Source organism: Crinia signifera, chromosome 5, assembly GCF_055691185.1.
Source record: "Crinia signifera chromosome 5, ASM5569118v1, whole genome shotgun sequence".
Classification (NCBI taxonomy): Eukaryota; Metazoa; Chordata; class Amphibia; order Anura; family Myobatrachidae; genus Crinia; species Crinia signifera.
In genome coordinates this window covers 289,886,283-289,913,277 of record NC_139221.1, presented here as the reverse complement: position 1 = coordinate 289,913,277, position 26,995 = coordinate 289,886,283, and the positions used below count along the sequence as shown (strand labels likewise).

The 26,995-nt window shown below is 45.4% G+C and overlaps 1 protein-coding gene across 7 annotated transcripts in view; it reads right to left on the bottom strand.

The window, feature by feature from the left end:
* ABI1 (abl interactor 1) overlaps nt 1–26,995 on the bottom strand; it is an 89,661-nt gene that overhangs the window by 41,084 nt on the left and 21,582 nt on the right. For all 7 annotated transcript variants that reach the window (XM_083189225.1, XM_083189226.1, XM_083189221.1 and 4 more), the window contains exon 2: nt 4,075–4,242. In XM_083189225.1, the coding sequence (XP_083045351.1) occupies nt 4,075–4,242 (168 nt within the window). The remainder of the gene's footprint in view (nt 1–4,074; nt 4,243–26,995) is intronic.

The following is a 26,995-nucleotide window of genomic DNA, read 5'->3' as shown; positions in this document are numbered from 1 at the left end:
TGAGCGCCTGAGCAACCTAGCATTGCTCATAAGCACATCGCAACATGTGTAGGCCCTATAACAATTAGGGATTCTTCAAAAAAACTAAATAAAAAAGGTACTTGGAAAAACAGAATCTAGAATTATACAAAAAACAAATAACCACATAACACTGTTGGAAAATAACGTGTGTACAGCATTAGTAGTCAACTGTAAAATTTTTACCAGTTTACAAAATCAAAAAAGACTCAAATTGATTTTAGTGTAAACAACCTGAGGCAGATCTGATGCACTGCAGGTGGTTCTGTGTGGAAGCACAAAAATGTTGGTCTTTAGTCCATACTTATATTCAATCCACACTGGGAGCCAAATTGGCCATACACTGGGGCCAGTGGTTCCCAACCCTTGTACTCAAGTATCCAACAGTTCCCGTTTTCCAAGTCACCCGGCAGGTGCACTCATTATTCAGACATTTTAATAGATCCACAGCACAGGTGGAGCGAAATAATTTACTTGTGATTCTGTGTGGAGACCTGGAAAACGTACACTGTTGGGGGGTATTTGAGGACCAGGGTTGGGAACCACTGCACTAAGCGAGTGCACCGGCTGCAGGAAAGATCTGTTGGATCATAGCCCAATCCACTTGAGTTCTAGTGTATCGGGGGCCTTTACTTGTAAATTTACCCCCGAGTGGGCTTTGTGGGATATTATTTCCTCACCTAGTTCACCCTGCCTTCCCAAGGGTATACGCTATTTGTTGGCAAAAATTGCAGCGGCTGCCATAACCCCTCTCCCCAATCTTATAGGGTTTCATCCAATACGATAACCTCCTTAACATCACACAGTATCCTATTTGTTCTATAAGGTGGAAAAATTATTTGCAATCTGGTTTCCATATAGTCACACTCTCCCTCCCTAAGACACTCTTCAATGTGCAATCTGTTTGACACCTTGGTTTAATAAAGAAATATGGTCTTTAGGTAACCCTCTGTCTTTGTTTATTTTCTATGACACGCCTTCTAGCAATGTTTGATCTTCTAAAGGTGCCCATACACGGTGCGGGCATCTCATCGCACAGTACAAAATATATGTGCTGCACATACTTTTTGTACTGCTGTCTGATCGCATTGCACGCAAATCGCATGTGATCCAGCCCATAGTGGGTGCGATCATCACACCGTGTATGGGCACCTTAAGTTTGGCTATCGAGATTATATTATTAATATATATCATTTTTTTTAACCCTTTAAAACATCTCTGCAAAATATCTGCTAAAATGCCAACATCTCTGACAGAGAGGTTTAAAATACGAGTGTCATTATCTCTGTGAGATGTGCAAAAGTGTGAGATCGGATAAAAATGCCAGCGTCACTCACATTTGTTATATCATGTAAAAAAAATAAAAAAAAAAAAGGGTAAAAAATAAAAAAAAAAAAGTGGAAAAAAATAAAGTGGAAAAAAAAAAAAAAGTTATTTCCTATATAAGGGAAACATTACAGGTCATTATGATGAATAAAAAGGTTTGCTTGGCAATTTTCACACCTATTTTGACAAATTCACTTGGAAGTTGGAACTCAAAGGGTTAAATAGGTTTTATTATTTCTTATTGGCATTGTGTATTTGGATATCTTGACCTCAGTTTGCCAATATGCTTCATTACCTGACTGTTACTACTTATTGTAATATGCAGTCTTACAATAACATATAGTTGGCGGGAAAATCAAAAATCAAAACCACAACTGTTCCCTCTTGTACGCCTTGTTTGCTGATAACCAATGTCAATGCATAAAGTCCATTCTCTGAGTGAAGTCTGTACACAATGCATTATCACAGCTCCTGGTACGATAGTCAATGTCAATATCTGCAGGTACAGTAGCTCGCATTTACTGTAGCACGCATTTACTGTAGGTCACACACACACAGCTCCTGTTGTGTGTGCGCAGTAACAGAGCAGGGGGGAGGATACACAGACCGGGACTTCCTTAGTGACATCAGACTCTGGGCGACGTGGATCACCGTATCTCCTCCCCCATGCCACCCAGCGCCTAACATCACATAGGAACCCCATTGCCCCGTGATGCAGTCAAGATCTCAGCGGCGCCGCCAGTAAGGACTGCAGTGCTGTAGCACTATGACAAGCAGATCAGTTGTCATAGCGCAAAGGTGGAGGGCAGCGGGCTAGTCCGGATCGTGCCGTGGGCCTCATCCAGCCCGCAGGCCGTAGTTTGCCAACCCCTGCTGTAAGGGGTAACTTACCACAAGGGACCTTGATAGTTTTGGTTTTTTTTAAGCATTGAATTGGTTAAGACGCTAAAAAGGAAAAACCCTGATGCTGAAATATTTCTTAAGGAATTACAGCATCTCTGGTGTAAATGTCATCGCAGCTGTAATCACTCAGATGATGGAAAATGTTATATTACAGTTGAGGTTTATTTAAATCCAGTTCACTTTCCAAAACAAAAATTACGTAAAAAAGACAGTGAGCAGGTGCTGCCTGGCGCGCCGGTTACACATATATTATCCTATGGGAAGCTTCTATACAGTACTGAAACCAGGAACTTAAAACGGTTATGGTATATTTTATTTAATCCTAGAAATATAAATAAAAAAAGGAAAACAATTGTTTAAATCTTTTTTTTTTTTTTTTTTTTTAAAGGACACTAGGTCCCAACATTTTACTTAATTCGGCTGAGCAATATAAAGCTAATTTCTATATTCTAAACTTATACCTCTTTCACAGAGAGCTTTGCATGGGGAAAAAGCTGGGTAAACCCGTGTTGTGTCCCTCCCTGTATGTGAAAGGATAACCCCGGGTTATGTGCGCTGAGTCAGGACCAAGGTTTTTAAAAGGCTCAACACTGTATATGCTGCGGTGCGCCCCAGATTAGGGTTGCAAGATGCTCATTGGAGGATCGAACGAATTACTTTCACTAGTTCTGCGGGGCAGACCACGCTGACCACCCGGGAATAACCCAGGTCCAATGCACAGTTTGAAAGGGGTATTAACAGCTGTAACATGGGATGACAAAGTGCTCATTAACCCGGCTCTGACCGAGATTTGGGTATCAAAAGGTGAATAAGGGCGCTGATTAGGGTTTGGATCGTTAGGTCGACAAGTTTATGGTCGACGGTCATTAGGACAACAGCAGTAGGCCGACACAAGAAAAGGATCGACAGGGTCAAAAAGGTCCACATGAGGTTGTTTTTCTTTTTTTGTGTTGACGTAGGTCGACATGGACACCGTATAAGTCAGCCATGTCCAAACTATGGCCCTCCAGCTGTTGTGAAAGTCCCATCATGGCTTGCCACAGCTTTGCTATTCGGGAATGCTAAAACTATGGCAAGGCATGCTGGGATGTGTAGTTTCACAACAGCTGGAGGGTCACAGTTTGGAGACGCATTGCTGCCTCTGTGCCACGCTCTGTGATAGTCTGAGATCAGCACTTGCCATGAGTACACCAGGAACGTGTAGAAAGAATGAAGCAGCAAATATCTCATGTACATCATGCAAAAGAAAACAGAAAAATATGACGATATTCTGCATTTAGGACTGATTTGGGGAACACAAAATCTAGAACGGTCTCTTTACAGCGTTCATTTGCTCTCAGCATTATTCTAAAGTGTCTGGAAATGAAACCACGAAAACATTTTTCCGTATGAAAAGCAGACAGTTAACGGTCGTCTAATTGGCAGCATCTGTGGGAGAACCACCTGTACTAACACAGCCAATAAGACACACCGATACATCACCTTCCTAACAGACAGCAGGTCATTATTATTTTTTTCAACATGTCAATACTGAAGACAAAAAAGTTGCCTAATGCAACAGACTAGGATAGTGAGATTTAATATACACACACACTATCAAATTTTCACATTAATAAAATAAAAAAAAAGTGTATGATTACAGGACCAATTGTGATCACTAACAGCAGCCCTGACACTGATAGTCTCCCCACCCATACTGTATACACAGCAAACGCCTTCTGTCCTCCTGATAAGCTCCTAATACCTGTGAGATAATCCTGACAGGTCTCATCGTGCCCTTCCTCCCACTGCCCTGTGCACAGTAACCAGACGTGACCGTGTTCTTACCTGGGAGATATGATTGATGGAGGATTCCATCCTCCGCAGCTGGGAAGCCTGGATGTCCAGTAGTTGGAGCACATTGTTGGCCAATGCATTAATCTGATAGGCAACGCTTGCCAAGGACTGGGTGGTGTAGGCCTTTGTCTCCTCTAGTGCTTTCCTCTTGTCCGGAGCCTATAGGAGACAACAAAGAAACTTTAAAATAGGTCTAACGCTACAATCACAACTTTCACATTCAGACTTCAGGGCAATTTCCCCGCACATCTGGAATCCTTTCTTTTGTTGGTTTGCAATAGATAGAAACTCGATTGTAGACGAACAAGTTTCCAATTTTCCCCAGTGACCCTGGCTGCACGTGGGAACGGCACAGTTACAGCACATGCACAACAGCCAGGTAGGAGAAACAGGAAGTAGCCGCTGGGACCCCAGGGGAGGATTACGTCATACCTAGTATTAAATTGGGAAGGATCTTAATGCTTAATGATCTCACAGCTAGCTAATGACGTCTATCAGTATTTCTCCCTGTATAGCACAAGAAGGGAAGAAACCAATATCACTACACCCAGGACAAGACAAATCAGAGAGGATCTGCATTCAGCGCAAGTTACCAGGGAAGCAGAAACAGGACACGAACAGATTTTACTGCCAAAGACAATGGGGGAAGATGCCTAGCAAGATGGGTTCTGGTCACATTTCATAATGGGATTTAAACCAATACTTTTCTCAAAACAGTTACATTTAATTGGGAACCCGATGGAAAGAGGTCTATTGGGAAATACAAGACAAATGCTAGGGTGCTACACCCAATACACAGACAATTTATACCCACAATGCAGCGCTCCTAAAGTCAATTACTCAATGTTAACGTAGGGTTCACCAAGAGCACTTGGCCCCAACGTTCGGAGTTATGTCTCTATGTAAAAGGACCTCACACCATCATACCAGTGACTTGTTTACCATCAACATCAGCGGACAAAGGATCATCAGGGTCATTTTTTATTTTTAGCAGAATATTAGAATTCTACATGGAGATCTTCCAATGATCCAGACCCTCCTCAGCCGCTGTTCTTTAGGAACGCAACACTTTTGGGGCACTCATGTGGTTTACAAATAAATTTAGGAAAGGCTTTGGGGCTGAATTGAGCATTTAGGATCGTTCTAGAAAAAGTAACTTGCAAATCCAGCCAGACTGTCATAGAGAACTGTATAATTCTTCCCACGGTCAGGATCTCATACGGCCCCTTTAGATCTAAGGCAAGCCTGTATAGGAGTAGAAACTGTGAGGGTATGGCCATGAATACAAACAATCAAGATGGCACCACTGAAGGTCGACACCTGAAATAGGGCAACATGCCTAAGGTCGATATGGATGGAAGGTTGACACAATCACTAGGTCGACAATTGCTTGGTCGACAGTCAAAAGGGTTGACATGGGGGGTCAACGAAATGTCGACATGGCTAACATGGACACTGTACCGGTGCCCTGCATGCGCTCACCAGTGGATGGTAGGGCATGAAATACTGACTGTCGACACAAAGAAAATGAAAAACACATGTCAACTTTTTGACTGTCAACCAAGCAATTGTCGACCTAATGCTTGAGTCAAGCTTCACTCAAATGTCGACTTCAGGCATGTTGACCTATTTCAGGTGTTCACGTAAGCCATGTTGACCTTCAGTGGTCGATCCAATGCATTTCGACCTTAAGTATACAATCCTTTCCAAGTTAGTCATGTTTGCGGACTATTGGTCACATAAATCCCCATCATAATACAGTAAAGGGATCACAAATGTAGACAAAATCTCATGTACACATATCTTGTAGTATTCTGTGAATCAGTATGTAGCCCCTGCTGGAGGAGTTCCCAGAAACCTGTATGGCGCATCCCCATGGGGTGTGCTATAGGGGTCCGACAGTCGGGATCCCAGCAGTCATTATCCCGACCGGACCCAGACAGCATGTTGAGCGCAAATAAGCCCCTTGCGGGCTCGTTGCGCTCGCCACGCTGCGGGCATGGTGGCTACGCGAGCCAGCTATTCTATTCTCCCTCTATGGGGGTCGCGGACCCCCACGAGGGAAAACAGCGGGTGGCCATCGGTGTTTTGACGGTCGGGATCCCGACGTCGGGACCCCGTCCGGCACCCATCCCCATGACGGTGAAGTCATTTGTTAATACCTATTACACCAGGATTACAGGGCTGCTGCCCCGTACATGGACATTTAGCAAACTCCTATGTTCCCGTGTTCTCTTCTAACCATAGGAATGTGCAAATACACCAGCAGTAAATGGCATAACCTTGCATGACTTGCATTCTTCAAATACCTTTAAGTCAGAGTTGTGACATCCACCCTTACACTGCCAGGGCCACTGCAGGTTAACCCCTTATGTTCATAAAACATTGTTGAAACATTCATGCCATGGGCACGACTACCCGCCGCCGCCCCAAGCCACCCGCCTCCACTGTAGGGTGCAAGCGCCCGGCAAACACTCTGTTCACCGTGGCCACTCGCACCTGGCGTATGCGCAGTAAGGAAACATTGCGCACCGACGCAAATTTGTGTGTGTGCGTGATTGTGTACACACACATGTACTATGGGCCTCATTCAAATTGGAATGAATAAACGATCTAACCTGCAGTTTGTCACTAATCGCGAATCTGTGCATGCGCAGGACCTGTTCTGCGCGGGTGCAGGAGGAGTCCTAAGATCGCATTGCTGTATTGCGGACGCCTCTGCCTGGCTGCATCTGCAACGCAGTTTAATTCACCCCACAAGGCCCGCAGTGGCTGGAAGCCTGAACAGACGTCATTGTATATGAGCATACAGACTGACTTTGGAGCACGATTATATACACATACAATACATATGAATGGTCATTACATTTGTAGAATAGACTCCAAGCGTATGGCTGAGGTCCCGATGTGTTCTCAGTGAGAAATGACAGGAGACATGCTGGAAGAGTGGTCTCTGGCCCATTGTACTGTTGCGTGTGCACATGACCATAGAGACCCACTTGTAGCCTGGAACGAGGCACGGTCTCCTTGTGGCATAACAGTTGGGGACGATACGCAAGACTGAGCAATGATATCAAATGCAGACAATTTCCCATTCACGCACTACATGATAATTGCCTCCTGACCCCAAGTGGATACTGATGAACATAGTAATGACTTCAAAAGAATAAATTAACTTGAACAAATAAGTTAAGTTTATCCTTTGATGCTAATCTGTCACACGTGTATAAACAGAATGTCCCTTATTTTGAAATACTGGAAGATCACTGAATTGCGAAACAGTTGACATGCTGCTGCTTCCGGAACAGTGCTGGACCTATTCAATTGCCCGCACACTCACCTTGTGACTACAATGTTTCTGCCCATAACCTCATGAGTAGAAATTTGCTGTAACTAGTGCCTTTAGGCTAGCCGTGGTATTAGCAAATCCGGTAACAGCATCGCAGCTGGCACTTAAGCCACACAGATTGAGCAATATGTCGTATCGCCCAGCCGATCAGACCGATGTATCACTCAAATTGGCATGGCCACAGTCTCTACCAACATCGTCCGGTCCAATGTGCTGAAGGTTGAAACAGCGATTGTCCCATCCTTCATTAACATCGCCCCAGTGTGTACCCAGCTTAAGCCCCGGGCATTAGTCATGGTAAGGGTGCACCTTCCAACTAATGGGGCATACACATGTAGCAATTCCCGGGCATTTTCTAAGCAATCACACTAGATTGCTTAGAAAATTCCCCCTATATGGTTCCGTGTGTAGGGGTATAGCCAAGGGCGTAACTACCATAGGTGCAAGGGGTACAGCTGCAACGGGGCCCAGAGCTGAAGGGGGCCCCTCTTTACTGTCTAAGTAATATGTTTTACATACATTTATCACCATCAGTTGCTAAATAGGGGGCCCTTACAAACTTTTGCTATGGGGCCCACAAATATCTAGGTACGACTCTGGGTATAGCGATGTGCAATTAATTTCCAGCGGGCTGATTAAATCTATAATCACCGGTGTCAGGGCCACTGTTCTCATGGTGAACACCGGCCCTGACCAATTGCCCAGCGGCGCATCACTGTGTGCTCAGCGATCTGAGCGTTCTAGCATCGCTCAGAACGCTCATCTCCACGTATGTGCGCCCCATTAAGCAAGAGCACGATGCAGTGAACCGATTAGCTGAGAGAATACGCCCCAGCGGTTACATCCAGTCCCTTCTAATTTAACCCCCCAACCAGTAAAATAAAAATGGGCAAGGATGAATTCAGCTCCAACACTGAAATGCGTGCACATTTGCACTATTGCTGTATAACACCGATACAAAGCTTACATAAAATATACATTTTCCAAATTCTCATCTCCGGGAGCTGCACCGATTCCAATAGCAAGTTAACGTCCTTTTAAATACATGACATTGTTCTTCGCTGTTATACAAATGACTCAGAATAAAGCTGGATGACTCTTCAAAATCCATGTAATTGTATGAAGGAGCAGGGGGTGATGCAGTAGCCATTATTCTAGAAATGTACAAGCAATTAGTTTCCACCAAGTGCAATAAATGATTTCAGAAACTACAAATTGCATTATAATTTCCGCAGAGTTATAAGACTGTCACCTTTTGTGCTCAGAGAACACTACATCCATTGTATGACATGACAATGCACCAAAACTGTATGTTTTGTAGAAATCTAAACTATATGGGTAAAATATTCCAATAAATATAGAACACTTATATGTTAGTGTGAATCTTTGCCTAAGAAGACCGATAAAGCCAAAACATTATTGCCATGGTGGAGGAGATAGGAGAAATTTAGCTTCATTGTGGTTTAGGACCAACATTTTATAGAAAGCTGGCAATTGTGTTAATACTATACATTATATCAGGATAGGCAACCTGTGGAACTCCACAACCCAGCATGTCCTAACACAGCTCTGCAGATAGGGCTGGTTAAAATGGTGGCTGGGCAAAGGCACAGTTGTTGACATTGTGCAGCATGGCCGGTGTAATGGTTAGCATTACTGCCTCATAGCGCCAAGGTCATGGGTTTCAGTCCTACCATGGCCCTAGCTGTGTGGAGTTTGTATATTCTCCATGTGCTTGCGTGGATTTACTCAGGGTACTCCGGTTTACTCCCACAATCCAAAAATATGCTGGTAAGTTAATTGGCTTCCAATAAAAATTAACCCTAGAATGTCTGTGTGTGCCTGTACATGTGGTAGGGTATATAGATTGTAAGTTAATAAATAAATAATACATTTTGCTTACATTTACAACTCAAAAGAGGGCATTTATTTATTATATATAAATCGGATTAAAAAAAGAGCGCTCCATAGTGCTTGCATCCATTAAAAAAGCAATTTGGACAAAGACAGTAAAAGCGTGGTAAGTGGTCACGTACTGCAACAGGCGGTTTATACACCGCAATAAAACAGCATAGATTAAGGAGCATCGCATCACCAGATAAGAGCCGATTTACCACTTCTCACGTCTCCAAGTGTAACGCTAGGCCACAGAACCTACGCGTTTCATCACTTGGACTTCCTCAGGGGATGGATAGATATATAGATATTACATACACGAGAGGGGCAGCGCTGGCGGGTCTGTATAGAATCACTCAAGAGATGTACAGCAGTTCAAACGGCTTATAGTGTCTTGAGAAATTATTTCGAGACCTGCAAGTACAAAGTGTTTACCGACGAAACGCGTTAGCCATGGTTTGGAGATGTGTGGACAATGTGACGTCACGTTCCAGATCCCAGAGTCTGTGAAGCGCGGAGACTGAGAGTGACTTCAGCGATTCATCGTGGCAGCCCCGTGTGCGGTGATGTTTTTTATAGGTATGTTATTGATACACATACATAAACACACACACAGAATGAGCCCCAAGCTACGCTGAAGAGCAGCTTGAACACAGAGACCCCCACATTATAGTAATGGGCTCAGTGTTTTACAGGGGAGGCGAGAGTTAACGGTCCTTGCTTTCATTATTCAGCTGCCTTTATAAAAGAGGCACATTTGTATGCAGTCTGCATAATATTTCACTTAACGGTGCTGTTTCACAAGCCCTGCTTAGAATACTGGCCTAATCTGCAGCTGATTTATCATGGCCAGCAAATCACCATTTCCACACACCGGAGGAGCCGAAATATCAACATAAACTGCCACAGCATCAGCAGAAAACACAAAGTGCATCCAAATACATTCCAGAAAACACTGTCTTATGCAGCAACGGTAACTATATACTGTATTAGGGTAAAGCACACAGGCTACAAAGGCTGGGTAATTCAATTACAGCTTGCGTAATGTGGTGGGAGAACTTCCCTCAGGCAAGCAGATCACTTTTCAAATTCCTGCGCTTTATTCCCATTCTATTCCATACAAGTAAAAGCTATAACATTTCTGATAATACGCCCTCTGCAGAACGATGAGCACAGAATCTCTAGACATGGCCATTCCGGTGTAACAGATGCAAGGTACAATATACAATTTGGTCTTTTAAAAGTTACTGTATAATGGGTTTATGAACAGGTAGAACAATACAAAAGTTTCCTAGTGAGATCCAGCCGCTCAATAAAGTACTGGGAATTATTATTTATTTGAGCAGATGTGTAAAACCCTGTAGGAATCTCACTGTAGCCTGATCAGAACTGGGTTTGGGAGAGTCCGCACTGGATTTCCATATCTGTATTCATTCAATAAACCAACACAAATATAGTTTGAAAAAATGATAGTTATGACATGGTTGGTGGTGCTCCCAAAAAACGGTCAAGCAAAAAGATTCTTGTGCAAAGATGCAAAAGACTGACTACATCTGTTCTGGGGAACTCTTGTTTGGTGTAATGTGATAAATTGTCGATTTAGAAATAAAAAAAAAAAAACTTATTTGGTACACCTTTTTAAAAAAAAAAAAGGAAAAAAGGAAGGGTGACTGGTCACCAACATTGTAATAAAATAGGGGACATCAGAGAGGAAATTAGTCCCTACTCATAGGAACTGTATAATTATTATTATTATTATTATTGTTATTAAGTACCTATGTGTAGGGACTAATAAATATTATTCCTTACAAATCTTAAAGGTTCGTAATAGGAGATTCTGTTCCAAGTCAAACTTCTAATATAGGTCACACAATAAATACTTTATTCATCAACTCCAAATGCTAAGTATTTAGCCTTTCACAATCCCAGGCCAATTCTGTGTGAATATTGCAATAGGCTGTGGGAGGCGCTCGCCAGCCTCCTGAAAGTATAGATGCCCACACACCGTGCTATTTGTGCTACGTGTAATTTGAGCGATGCAATGGGCTGTATTCAATGCCACCGGCAAGGGGGTGTCTGGGGCGAGGGTGGCTAACAAGCCATCCTTGCCGTTTAACCCCCGCACCGGCCGCTCACCCTATACAACGTTCCGGGGACTCTGACGGCGAGGATTCATACGAACTGCGAAGTTCACAATAATGCAGAGAGCCCGCTGCATTTAGCTGTGAGCCTCACCGTTTTGACGGTCGCACTCGGCTTTTCCACCTCGGTGGAAAAACCCAACGAGGTGAAAATAGTAGGTGCAGGGGGGGGGGGGGGGGGGGGGGGTGTCAGTTGAATACTGGCCCACAAGCTGTGACGACGAGCGGTCAGCACTGCTCGCCATCACAGCATTGAATATACCCCATAGTGTTTTGAACTTTATACATTGTGCTTTGAGCAACATAAGATGAACTACATAAGATTTGGACTAGACTATAATATGTAATTTAAATATGTAAAGTACATATCTCACGAGATTCCCTACACAGGGCGCAATTTGAACTAGACACGATGCGATGTAGTACAAAAATACCTGCCTGCACATACTGTTTTGCCTTGCGATATGGACTACACGGGAGAGCGCATCACATGCAAGATGAACTAGATGCAATGCAATATGAACTACAAAGTTCAAATTGCATGTGAGAATCACACTGTGTGTGGGCACCTAATGTCCTGCAGCAATAATTAGCTTGCAAATTCATTCTGGGAGGTGCTATGGCCCATCCTTTGAACAGGGGTAAAATGATGATGTGCTTCAAATGAAAAGCATACTGTGAACGTCATACTGCTTTCAGATCTCAAATGCAGAGTTGCACCGGGACTTTTAACCGGTTCAGTCCAGGTGCAACCCTGCATGTGTGGTCTGTTCACACTGCAACAGCGAACAGGCAATATTGCCGGTTCGTTTAAGTCATCAGGGGCAGGGGAGAAGGCAGTGCTTAGAGCTGGTGCTGCCTCCTCCACGGGAAACGGGACGCTCGACCCCTTTAACCCGTTCACACTGCACAGCAAAACGGCAATGAATCGGTAAGAACTCTGCTTTCTACCTAGTTGGGTTACCGGTTAGCCGTAACCCCTTTTACATCGCACTAAGTACCGGGTCGAACCGGCAAGAAACCGGCTTGTACCTGGTAATTAGCTGCGATGTGAAATGGGTATCAGTGTTTTATAGTAACACTAATATAGGTTACACTGTTGCAATCCTTAGACAGGAAACAGATAATTTGTTGCAATTCAGTAGACTAATTTGTGTGTCTGCTGTATATTATCCTGTCACTTTGGGCATTAAAATGTGACGCAGTATTTCCAAGTTTTTTCTATTCAACAAATTTCTCTGTGTACATCATAGCATGGCGAAAGTATGTGAAGATATGCTTATATAGCACAGGAGTCTCTTCTGCAGTTCGGGCATCTAACATTAGTATCCAATACCGAATGCGAGCAAGGTGGTTCAAGCATGGAAATATAGATTGTCATTTGGAATTTTATCACATGGGTAAACATTTTGATAGTGTTCTTCTGTCTGGAAACTGCCTTTATGCATCGAATCCCCAATGAGAGTTGTGCAGTGGTTCTATCCAAATATGAAAGACAGGGTAAATTATCGAATGGTTTCTACTTTCCTTAGGTGACTGCTCAGGACAATTCAATTGCTTACCGCATAGCAAAATAATGTCCGGCTGTCAAGTTGAAAAAGAGTCAATGAGAGCAGTGCAGAATGAAGAGATGTAAGACTATTTATTTTAAAAAAAGACTACCCCTTTTCCACTAGCAGCACCAGGTCAATGAGCGGGGTAGCGGATAGACCCAGGTTTTTTGCAAGCGAAAACGCATCCAAAGCAGAAATCCCTGGTTGACTGACCTCGAACTCCAACCCGGGTTGGACCCCTGGATGCTCCCAGGTCCAGGGGGTCCCGTTCGCTGCAATGCTCTCATCTCCCAGTTCCGCCCTGGCCCCACCTCCCGATGCTGTCACCTGCCCAGCTTTATGCTGGGTCTAGCGACTAGTGGGAAAGGGTCTGCAAGCCAGGTTGCACACAAGTACAAAATCCTGAGTGCGACCAGACTTCTCTAATGGATAAGGGGTATTTACGTCACTGATTTAATTATCTAAATTACATCACTGATTAAAGCGGAGTGCAACATGAATGCCACAGACATCTAGCTGTGTTATTACTGGATGCCCAAAAGTGAGGGGTGTAGGGTGGGTACTTTCAAACTGGCGATCTGCAAGCAGCAGCGTGAGAGTTGCTGAGGTCCGTTTACTCACTGCAGTGAGCGTTAGGGACCGGAAGATACGCACGTTTCGCTCAGGGAGCTTGCTCACACTGGAACTTGATCATGCAGAATGTAGAATCACCAGCAGTCACGGGTAAGTTGAGGTCAAGTGGGGAGGCAAGAGACATTTCGACCAATGGTGGGGAGTTGAACTGAGTGGGACCGGGACTATTGGTCGACATGCAGTAAGGTGAAATGAGTTTCACTTTATTTTTTCATACTTTACCATCCACAGACTATGATCTGAAACAGTAACTGCACTGATAATGAGGGTACGCAGAAGACTAAATGGATAAACGTGCTCAATTGGACACCATAAAAACAATCAAACTCATGTTGACCTTTTTCATGTTTCGACTTCTTGGGGTCAACCTAATGACTAGTTTTGCCATGTTGACCGTGTGAATCTCATCACCTGCATGCCTATAATTGTTCACTAGAAACAAGTTCGGAGAACCCCTTGTGGGCAAGCGGCTGGACTTTCCCAGGATATTCTGTAAAACAAAGATAACTTCCCACAGCAGCAGCGGAGGCGTTGGAGAAGAATAGAACGTGCAGGGGCTTTTAAAGGAGGTTTCACTCTGTACCCTGTCGTGTTTGCTCCAGCTCTGAATAAGTAGATACAATCTCTTCTAGGACTGGACAGACACGCAGAGATCCCAGCCTGTTCCTACAGGACTTCGCAACCAACAAGAAATAAGAACACAAATCTACACCATTTAGCGGTAAATTAAAACATTGAGCAGGGAACTAAACATAGGACAATGGCCACAGATACCGTTGGACAATAATGCTTCGACATTTTCCAGCTGAGATCAGAAGGATTTGTATTTGATTTTTTATAGACATCAGGTGTTATTAAAAAGCGCTGTGCATTACTGAGCTAAAAAAAGGCACATTGGGTCATCCACTAAAGGTCAACCGGCCTTAGGTTGACACAGACAACATGTTGACATGCCTAAGGTTGACACATGCATTCAGTCAAAACATGCATTAGGTCGACATTGGGAAGGTTGACAGTGAAAGGATCGACATCTTTACTGTTTTCTTTGAGCTGACAGGTGCCGGCAGGTGGTATTTCATGCCCTACCATCCACTACTAGGGTGTGAGGGGAGAATAGAATAGTGTGCCGAGCGTAGCGATATGGTGTACATGCCGACTGTCGACATTCAGGACCAAAAAAAAAAATTAAAAAACCATGTTGAACTTTGCAACGTCGACCTTTTTTCGGTGTCAGCCTAAGCCTGTCGACCTTAATTTGGTTGACCTAGTAACCCATGCCCTCTCCTTCACACGGAAATCCTGGGTCTGACCCGAGGTACCGTGTCACCTTTCACACCGGTCCAGCGAGTGTGCCCATATTTTAACAGCAGCGATCATTTACAGGTAAAAGCAACTTGGTTTTGCCTTGTAAATGACTGCGACACATAGGCATACTCTCTGGAATTTCCGCACAGCCTGCAGCTCAGTCTAACATGTAAGCCCATATATATATGACTGACCACCTGGCAGACTTGTTGAGCAGTAATACGCAGTGCACATACATGGATCCGAACAGATGAACATGACAGCAATTCAAAGCCTGCTGAATCAGCTGTTTTGACCGGCATGAGATCCCGTCTGGACATTGCCCTACAGGTGTGGAAGTAGCTGCAGCAGGCGGAGCGGACGTATACTATCGGACTTTTGTACAGTGCTGCAGTTAACACTTCATATCCTAACATGTAGATTTGGGCGATTTAGTAGTTATGCGGACGCTTCTAATGGCAGCTTGGCATTTCTCCCCAGCAAAATAAATAATTAAAGAGCACTAAAGGCAGACATTTTTATTTTCCCTGTCCAACTTCGCAGAACACCTCACATTGGGGCAGATGTATTAAGCTTTAACAAGAGATAAATCCAAGGGTGATAAGGAGAGATAAACATCCAGCCAATCACCTGCCAACTGCCATGTTACAGCCTGTGTTTGAAAAAAAGTCAGTAAGGAGCTGATTGGCTGGACGTTTATCTCTCCTTATCACCCTTGCATTTATCTCTTGTTAAGGCTTAATACATCTGCCCCAATATATGCTGAAAAACTCATGTCAACCATGTGATCATCGACCACGCTCCCGATGACTTAACACTTATGTCTAACTTCCGTTTCTGTCAATCTAGACAAGGTCGACTACCTTTAGGCATCTAACTAGACGGGTTTGACTAAGCGTGGTCAACCGTAAAATGGCCGATCTGGACATCGTAGATCTGTTGACGGGATATGGGGATACTTGACGCGGGCAGGGGAGACTGACTAATTGCGCAGGTGCCTCACGCATTTACAGATGCGCCCTCATACATTAGCTACAATATGCTATGAAGCAAGAGCTGGATGGAGCGAGCGCCAGGTTCTGTACAGCCTAGCTAACATCGGACGCAATATCACCAGGACACATGAGGATACTGCGCTGCTTCATACGATATAGGACACTGTATATTGTGTGTAACTGGGGAGTGGGGGAAAAAAAGCTGTGGCTGCTGCATTGTAGCACTTTGTATATAGATTCAGAGACTCCGTTGCACACAGATATACAAGCATACACTCCAACATGACCCATTCCATTAGGTACAAAATGCTCTGTTCCTGGACTTCCCTGCCAGTGGCAGTTACAGAGGTTGGACTCCAGCACAGTCCAAAATTCAAAGAAGGGGGTCACATCAACTGCCAGTAAGTCCAGGACAGTGATGTTTGAGGTGGCAGTAGGTGTGGCTCCTCTTTTTGAATATTGTACAGTGGTGCAGTCTCACCTCTGTAACTGCCACGGGCAAGGAAGTCCAGAAACAGAGCATTTTGTACCTAATGGTCGTGTTGGAGGGTATGTACAAGCCATACCATATTAAATCAGCAGTCTCCTTAGAACACATTTTCAGCAAATAAGAAAAAAAAATAAACACACACACACACACACAACTGGAAACCTCAAGGAACATGGAGTAACATGGTGTTTGGTGTGACTGCAGCAAAAATGGATGAGGGCACATTGTACGTTTGGGGCTACGGTGACTAGGAACTGTGTATTTGAAAACCAAATCTAAAAGCTATATCCCCTACATGACGTTCATGTTGCCATCATATGTTATGTAATGCAATACCACAAACACATGGCTGTGGTTTCTTACATGTTTTACCACCCTTCTACAGAACAAGTAAAACTCATATGTCCGGACAGGAAGGAAGCAACACAAATTGTACACCCTTTTCCGCACTCCCTCCTCCTCCTGACAGAACAGCTGAGCCTACACGCTCCACAAGCTGTATATTCTCAAATGACACTTTCAGACTCTGCTGGGAGTCTCTGATAAATGCCATACACACCACAAGTGTCCCATACTATAAATAGGCCCATAGTATAGTATACAAAAGCATGCTATTGTCAAGCAACTTTTTCTTCCTGGCTATATGTAACTATACGTTTCCTGAACAGGGTCGTGCTTACGTAAGGCTGCGTATACTGCACTTGTCAAACTACTTGGGGAGCATAGACGACAAAATCATGAAAACTCAGAATAATATTTTTGCTCTTAATATTTACGATAATAGAAATAGCTGAGGAAAGATTACATCACTATTTATTACCTGTATTTCTACAATGTATCCACTTTCTGATGCTTCTTTAATTCACATATTATTGCTTACTCTAAGGAACAGGAAAAGCACACTCCTACACCACATTCTGTGGAGGCAGCCATTTCAGAAGATAAACCAAAAACAGACGCAGCCCTGAGACCCCCACAACCACCATTTTGTTGGTTGAAGGTATATGCATGAAACCTACAGTACATACGGCTTTAAATGGAGTTGCAAATACCAGTATGAAGCCTCATTTCTCTGCGCACAAACTTTAAAAAAAGAGACCTAGGGGTCGATTTGCTTCACAGAGGGGCCAGAGATATTCATTTACTCTCATCACTAGTAGTGAGATGCCAGTACTCATTAAAGAGGGTGTGCAGTTGGGAGAACCGGCGCTCACCGGCTAAAGTGCCTGCCGCAATGCCGTTTGCTCTACGCTAAAAACAGCATCACGGCACTACTGGATTGTACAGCTACAGGACCACTTTACCAGTGCTACAAACATCGCAAGGAATCGAATCGACCCCATAGTAAACTCCTTGTGACAAAAGCATATTGATTAAGTACAGTAGTAGTAACATTTGTGCCTTGGGCCTCTGCAGACTGAGGGGCTTGTAGACATTGATTCCATCTACTTTAAAACATTTACAACTGGTCTGCATTAAGGTGGTATCTGGTCGATACTATACTGTCAACATGCAATAGTCGACACATGAAATAGTTGACATTAAGTTTTTTGGTCTTTTTCATACTTTACCATCTACGTGGACTACAAACAGGAAGAGTAAGCAAAGCGAGGCACCCTGCCCAAAACATGGCGAGCAAAGCGAGGTGACATGGTACCCTAATTAGGAATCCTTGTGATAAAACTTTCAAATCACAAAAATAAATAAAAAAAAACACACACATGAAAAACTCATGCAGAGTTTTTTCATGTGTGAACTGTTTTAATGTGGGTTTCTTTTCTTGTGTAGATCTTGTGCATGTCAAACATTTGGTGCCGACCTAGAACACGGATGGCCTTCTAAACCATAACCCATTAAGGTCACTTGTAATTCGTACACCTCGGCTCATTGTTTTATGTGTCCGCACATGAGCAATCAATGCCAGAACGAGATGCAACATCAGCTCCGATGTTAGTCACCCAGCTCCGTGCACACACAGTGGAAATCTGCATGCTTTCAGCAAAAAGTGAAGATTACCCTGAACAATCTATGTTCTCTGAAACCATACAGACCAAAAAAAATGCAAACAAACAAAAAAATCCTGCAAAACTGCTCATTATCTGCAGAACAAAGCATTAAAAAAAAAAAAAAAGACTGTTGGTGGTTTTCATTACATTAGTTACCGCACACAGAACCCAAACCATTATCATACTGCATACATTAACAGCACTGACAGGGTTAACAAAATCCATCAACACAATAGACCGGAAGGGAATGACTCAATCCATTATGTCCGCCCAATCGATGCAAGACCCGCTGTGCAATTTTCACATTCACCTCAGTTGAGTGTAAAGTGCATCACCATCATCCAGCCAACGCATTCTATTCAGCACAATAGGCAGCCAGACCCGCAAGGCCTATGCACCAAGCACGACTTCATTGTACCACTTTCGCAACTGAGAAATCAGCAGAACAAAGCATTGTGGTTAGCGTTACTGCCTCGCAACAGCAATAAAGTCACAAGTTCCTTCCCCAGTCATGGCACAGTTGTGTGGAGTTTGTATGACTCCCTCCACCTTGGGTGGGTTTCACAAACTTAAAAAATAAAAAACATAATGGTAGGGTAATTATCTTCTGACAAAAGCAAAATAATAATCTACCGCGTGTGTGTCAGTCAACACTGAATATAGTGTGTAAGCTCTACTAGGGCAAGGACCGATGTCAATTACTGAAATATTCTTTATAAAGTGTTGTAACTTAATACATAATAAATATAAAAGCTTGTACATCATGCATTGCAGGAAATCCAGTTAGGTCTCTTCTACCCCATCCACAATACTAAGCCAGGTCAGACCAAGGCTTTCACACTAAACCCGGCTCACACATTATATTATACAGAGGGTGACCTGGGTTTAACCCTTATATAACTCCGGTCGGTTTACCAGGTTGATCGACCCGGGTTGCAAGCTTTCGCGCTTTCATACTTCATCGTTCCGAGTTGCGATGTAGAAACCAAAGCGATGTTGCACCAAAGTTTGTGTGTGCAAACGCTCTCTACTTATCACTCTGAAAAGGTGAGGAAACACATATATGCCAATATCAGCACAACACACGGTTTCAGGTCAAGTTGGAACAACATATTGCACCGTGTCCATGCTCAATTGTGATCTCCTGTGTGTCACATGTAGTATCTTCTGGTTGGCCGTGCTGCACAGCCAGTCAGAAAATATTACATGGGCCAGTGCAGTTTAATGACTGACCGAACAAGGTATTACCTTAATCATTACTGAAATTATTTAGTGTGTATGGGCAATGCTATAGGTCAGTCACCGTAAGGGCTGAACAATATCGTTCTAATGGGAACCCAGCCTTCAAAAGAAGAACTCAATTCAGCACAGTGTCCAGAACTGGAAATAATTCTGCAAACTACTTAGAAAACACTGTCTTTTCCAATTTGTATTCCGACCCCATAGGGATAGGAGCAGAAAATTCAAAAGTGATTGTGCACCGTATTAAACAATATAGCGCGTAACTGGATTTAGGGGGTATTCAGTTCTAGATGATACAATTTGCTGTTCTGGTAATGGCATCTCGTTCGTCTACGACGTTGTATGCTCTGCCACGCACCTCTTACAAATGAGCAGGAAAATTGTGATATACTGGCCGGTACCTGTGTAGCTGGGCTCTGCAGCATTATGTCCAGCAGCACACATTATATAAAGGAAGGCTAACAAGACATATGTCAGAAACGTAGGTGGACGGAGGGAAAATCTGTCTGTCTTCATGCAACGTAACGTAACACAAATGAAGCACCAGAAGTGGAGAGTGCTCCATTCTTGCAGGCTTGTGCTAATACGCGAGGCTGGTTTGGAGGATAGATTCCTGCTCCGCTGGCATGTTCCTCCACTTCAGCTTTTGTGCATTCCCCCCAGAGCATAGCTACATTCCTGTCATTCCCTCTCAGGTCTTGCAGCTGTTTCTGGGAGCTGGGTGGAGTCCTCAGCATACTCCACTCTGCTATTCACTGTTCCCTAAAGAGGAGGGACTGGCTGAGACCGGAGGTGGTTCCTGTATTTCCAAGAGACCAGCTGCAGCAGCAGCAGCAACATAGTGGGAAACTGGTGTCCCTGATACTAGGTGTAGTTAAGACTGTGGGTCAGATCCACTAAGCTTCAAAAGTGATAAAATGGAGAGTGATAAACAACCAACCAACTCCTGTCTAACATTTTTCAAACACAGCCTTTGACATGGCAGGTAGGAGCTGATTGGCTGGCTGTTTATCACTCTCCATTTTATCACTTTTAAAGCTTAGTACATCGGGCCCTGTATATCTACTCATCCGACTGCTGAGAAAAGCTGTGTGTAATACCCCTTTTACACCAAAAACATTGGTCGGACCCTGGTCTTTGAACACTGGAGTTTCCAGGATCTGACCCTGCTTTATACCCCATTTACACAGCACTTCGACCTGGGTCTGCACCATTTACACTGGACCTGGGTCAGCCCTGCTTTTTCTTGTGGCTGTCATTAAAAATGCTTGCTTGTTGCCAAGGGGGGGGGGGGTGAAATTGCTCATCAAGGACCAGCACTCGGTTCAATTGAAAAGATGCAGATTTGTATTTACAATAGCAGCAGACACTGGTATTCTCGTTTTCTCCAAGTTGCACAGTGCATACAAACCACTTGCATACACAACACCTGCCTGTGCTGCACAGAACGGAGCTTCTACCCTGTACACATAACATTATTCAGATAGCCGCTCACATACATTGAGTTACAGGGGATACCCCCGCTGAAGTCACCTTACATGACAGCAACCCCGCAGGGCGCGGCTGTCAGTCACCACTGACCCCGCCGTAGGCACCAGCTGACAGGGTCAATGAAGGAGGAACTGGCGCCCTTTCTTAAGGTATTTATATGGAGGGAATGCTGGCTGCGGCTGTAACTCCCCCCTGCAGCCGCGGGGTCCCTGCGTCGAATGGGCTGTCATTGGCAGAGTCCCTGCGGCGGATGTAAACTACTATTTCCCATTCGCCTCAGGGACCCCCGCCACTGATATCTCATTCGCCGCAGGGACCTTGCGGCTGCAGGGGGAAGTTACAGCAGCAGCCGCCAGCACCCCCTCCGTCTCCCCCCTCAGCAGCCTGACAGCCACCCCCCCCCCAGCAGCAGTAGACACCCCCCTCCTCCTGCAGCAGAGGGGACAGCGATGCACGCCGTGGAAGGACCTGCTGCGGGTGCCTCAACCCACAGCGGGACCATTTACACCGGTCTCTACACGGGTCCTGACCGTGGTAAAGGACCCGTGTAAATGGACACGGCTTCACCCCATTTACACCTCCGCAGATCCGGGTGTGACCCGCCGCTGTATTTCTGGTTTCATTATGGGCACTACTGGAAATTGCATTATAAGATCAAGTTCACTACAATACATGACCTGGCTGAGTATGACACTGTGTGTAGCAGACCACCATCATATCTGGAAGCCGTGATAGTTTCCCTCCAGAGAGATTTTGAAAATAAGATACAGAGTTGCAGGATAGCTAGGAAAAAATCCTAGCTTAAGAAGGTACTTCAATTGTTAGTGAATGCTTAAAAACCTTGTGTATCATTGTAAGACTCAATTTATGAGCCAAAAAACATCTTCAAGTGTCCCATTTAGACCATAGGCCCAAGGATGGAAAGCTCTATACTTACATACAACTATGAAAGGTACATTAAAAAAAAAGGATGGGGGGGCGTGGCCTGGCGCGCTTACAGAGCGGACGTGTATGCCCGGAGCTCCCGCTACACCCGGAGCTTTGTACCCCACAGCATCTCCCCCAACGCCTCTGGACTCCCCCCTTACCTACTGCCTGCTTCATCTGTGCCCCGGTTTGACTCGGTCCGAGGTTGCGGAGCCGGGCGGTGCTTTTAAGCGCCGCTGCGGGTTGCGGCCTGGTCCGGGATCAGAAGCCGGGGCCTCGAGTTTGGCGCCGAGATCGGAGAGACGCCACGGAGCGACGCCACGGAGCTGGACGAGGGGGACGCGGCTGCCAAGGTGGTTGCTCCTCTACCTCCCCAGCCAGCCGGCACCATCATCAGCCGCCCGCCGTCTGTTTTGGCGTGCCCCGGGCCCCCGTGTCCCCACCCAGCTGGGTATAGAGGCAATTCTTTCCATCCCTTCCCTGGAGACACCAGCTGCCTGGGTGCCATCTGAGCCACCCTCCATACTGCCTCCCCCCCTTCAGGTCTCCCACGCTAAAGCTTGCCAGCGGGACCTAATGTGATCACCAATTCTGCATGGCTACCTCTTCATGACGACTAAAACCCACTCCCCTATGTGAACCCGTATCTACTGCTTGAACCCCCGATGTGCCTGATCCTCACTCTCTATCCTACAATATAAAAAGTGCCTGTCCCTACCATGCCTCCAAAGAAGCCCAAGGAGGCGGCCCCCACCAAGATCAATATGCCTGCTGGGAGACCCCCACAGACCCCTCTACTACAATCAAGTCCCCTGAAACAAGTGTCTGCCTCCTCGAGTATACAAACAGAGTACAGCCCTCCCTCTGGAATAGCGGGCATAGATGCTGAATCCAATGAACCAGTGACAGTTAGATCCCTCTGCCAGGTCTTCTCGGCATTCCAAGCTGAGCTGGCCAAAGATCTTAAAATGGCCATCCGTGAGGTGAAAACTGAGCTGGTCGCGATTGGTGACAGAACAGACCAATTAGAGAGGAAAATGGAGGAGCTGGTCACATCTCACAATGTTTTGGTGTCATCATATGACCGTCAGCAACTCGAGATGGAGCAGTTCAAATCCAAAATGGCCGATCTGGAGGACAGATCCAGGCGGAACAATATTAAGATCAGAGGCATTCCTGAGTCGGTGACTAACGCTGAGCTTGAAGGCTACGCCACAGCACTGTTCCGTCGGCTCCTGCCCTCCGTCGACCCCAAAGATCTGCTAATAGATCGTATCCACCGACTACCAAGACCCAAAGCGATCTCGGCCGACCTACCTAAGGACACCCTTCTTCGGGTACACTTCTACACAGTAAAAGAACGTCTACTGAGGGCAGCCCGAGATGCAAAAACAAAGGACACACTCGGCGGCCTCCAAGTGTTCCAGGACTTTTCCCCTGCAACTCTAGCCAGCAGAAGGGCGTTTGCTCCTATCACCCAGGCACTCCGCAATCATGAGATCCGGTACCGCTGGGGGTTCCCGGTGAAGTTGATCATCACCCATGAAGACACCACATATACTGTATCATCACTAGACGCCGGAATGAAGCTTCTACTAGATTGGGACATTTCCACCACCGTACCTCAGGGACAACAGCGCCCACAACCCCTTCGCCGGGAATGGGCCAACACTTGATGATCGGTGTTCTTATACAGCCGTTATTACCCAATACCAGTTACCCGTGCCTTCAGGTCGCCACCACCTCCCCACCGTGGGTCGAGGCTTTAGCGATAAGTATCAGTTTTTGCTTTCTTATTTCCTATTATTGGTGCAGGCCTTTAGGCATTGGATCCAAGCTGCTCACTGTCCGTAGCAGCACATTGTTAGTGAGTTTAAGGTTTCGGTTTTCCACTATAGAATATAGCTCCCCACTGGCTGGGGTTCTCTCTTTCTCCCTCCGTAACCTTAGTTAGAAGTATTTACTGTTATACCTTGTTTCTATTTTGATTTTCCTCCTAGGTTCCTCAGGCGGAGTGTTATATATAATGTTTTGTTAAGTTAACAATGTCGTTATTGGAGGGGTGGCCTAGCTTCCTGTCCTCTCCCCGGAAGATGCCAGGCCACCACCCCCAACCTCTCTGTATACTACTGCACGAAAACTTCTCCCTCTTCCCCTGCAGTAGTCATGCGGGTCCTAGTGTATGGACCCTTCTGTTCTACCTCTCCCTTTACCTCCCCTCTTATCTTTACTCTTTACTCCCCCCCCCCTCTCTCCACCTCTCCCCCATAGACTGCATACCTCCCATCTCACCTCCTCTCTCGCTTACCCTCCTATTGTTGTAGCTAGATCTCCTCTGTGCTCTCTAATGCCCCACCATGCCTAAATTGATTTCTTTAAATGTTAAAGGTCTGAACTCTCCTCATAAGCGCAGAATGGCCCTGACATATTTTCACAAACAGAAGGCGGACATAGTGGCCATCCAAGAGACACATTTTGCTTCCCCTCACCCCCCCACATTCAGGGACTCCAACTACCCGACCGCCTTTTACGCCAACGGACCTTTTAAACGTAATGGTGTCGCCATTCTCTTTAACCGACATACCCCATTTGTTTGTCACTCCCAGACCGCTGACAAGAATGGCAGGTACTTGATCGTAACTGGCCTATTAGAGGACAGACTGACTACGATCGTTTCTATCTATGCCCCCAACACAAATCAGGTGGCCTTTCTCCGCAAGCTCTTCACTCTTGTACAAAAAATCACAAAAGGCTCCCTGATACTATTAGGTGACTTTAACCTGGTACTTGACCCCCCGACTGGACAAATCCCGACTCCCCTCCAGCCATCAATCCCACTCCGACAACCAATCGCTAGCCCTACGTAACCTTCTTTTAGAATTCGACCTGTATGACATTTGGAGAACAACATACCCCACAGGGCGGGAATACACCTTCCACTCCCAAGTCCACAACACGTACTCGAGAATTGATTATGTCCTCTGTGATAAGTGGACCCTCCAACACTCCGCAGGAGTTGATATCCTCCCCATAACGTGGTCGGACCATGCCCCTGTGGTATGGCAGTGGAATTTTCGGTCCTCTAGAATCCCCCCTAGGCCCTGGCGGTTGTTCCCCCACCTACTAATAGACCCTTCTGCCAAAAATACCATTCTAAAAGCAATAGAATCATATATGTCCAACAATAAAACGACAGACACCTCGGTGACCAATCACTGGTGCGCTTTCAAAGCGGTTACCAGAGGGGCAGCTATCCAGGCTGGAGCAACTCTGAAACGTAAGGCCATCAAAACCCAAAAAGCCTTAGAGTCCAAACTACTTGACCTTGATGCGAGAAATAAGTCGACCCCCTCCAACTCCCTAAAGCTGGAGTTGGCCTCAGTACGAAGTCAGCTCCAGAAAATACTCCTCGCCCGCACTCAATCAGCTTTAAACCGGATAAGGCATAGGTTCTATCTCGCTAGCAACAGGTCGGGCAGAATGTTGGCCCGAAAACTACGGGCCCAACATGCTAGAAACTGAATAAAATTTATCACCTCCCCTAATAAAGAGAAAATCCAAAACCCTAAAGACATCGCTGACCAGTTCGCTGACTACTACTCCAAGCTATACAATCTCTCCATGGACTCTTCCACACCACAGCCCACCCCCACTTCTATCCATAGTTTCCTAGAAAACCTACATTTCCCTTCACTTTCCCAGGAACAACTTGACCTATTAAATACCCCATGGTCCCAGACGGAGGTCCAGGCGGTCATAAAGTCACTCCCACGCAACAAAGCACCCGGACCAGATGGGTTCATAACAGATTTTTACAAGACTTTTAGCGGAGTGCTCTCTCCCTACCTCACAGACCTGTTCAACGAAATTTCCTCGGTAGGGCATACCCCCCCTGAACTATTAGAGGCCAGAATTGTTACCATCCCGAAACCCGGTAAGAATCCAGCCTTGTGCCAAAACTACCGCCCAATAGCCCTATTGAATAGTGACATCAAAATCTTTGCCAAATTAATAGCATCCCGAATTAACCCCTTCTTATCCTCGCTGATACACCCGGACCAGACGGGGTTTGTCCCAGGCCGTCAAGCTCCGGACAACACACGGAGAGTATTTAATTTAATAGATTCACTGTCTACAGACCAGGACCTTCTCCTCATCTCACTAGATGCTGAGAAGGCATTTGACCGACTTAATTGGCAATACATGCGGAAAGTTTTATCTCGCTTTGGCTTTAAGGATCGGATATTGACATCAATTATGTCTTTATATAGCTCCCCCTCGGCCCGGGTGTTCAGTAATGGTTTTCTCTCCGCCCCCTTTAATATCTCCAATGGCACAAGACAGGGATGCCCACTCTCACCCCTAATATTCGTCCTTTCCATTGAACCATTAGCTATGTCCATCCGCAACAACCCTGACATTCCTGGCCTTCGAGTAGGCACCACCGACCATAAACTAAGCCTCTTTGCGGACGATGTGCTACTATTTGTGACAGACCCCACCCATACACTCCCACACATCCACGAGACATTAGACTCCTACAGCGCAGCATCCTACTACAAGCTCAATACATCCAAAACTGACGCATTACCGATCAACCTAACAGACCACCTCCCCTTACTGAAAACCACATACACCTATAACTGGCAAGACACCTCTATAAAATATTTAGGCATCCATATCCCTGCTATCATGACAGCTGTATTTGAGGCTAACCTCACCCCCCTTCTAACCTCCCTCGCATCACTAACCAGATCATGGTCAGCATACGAAATCTCATGGATGGGTAGGATGGCGGCATTTAAGATGTCGCTCCTGCCCAAACTAATGTACCTGTTTCGCACCATCCCCTATATTTTCCCCAAGAAATCCTTGCAACAAGCT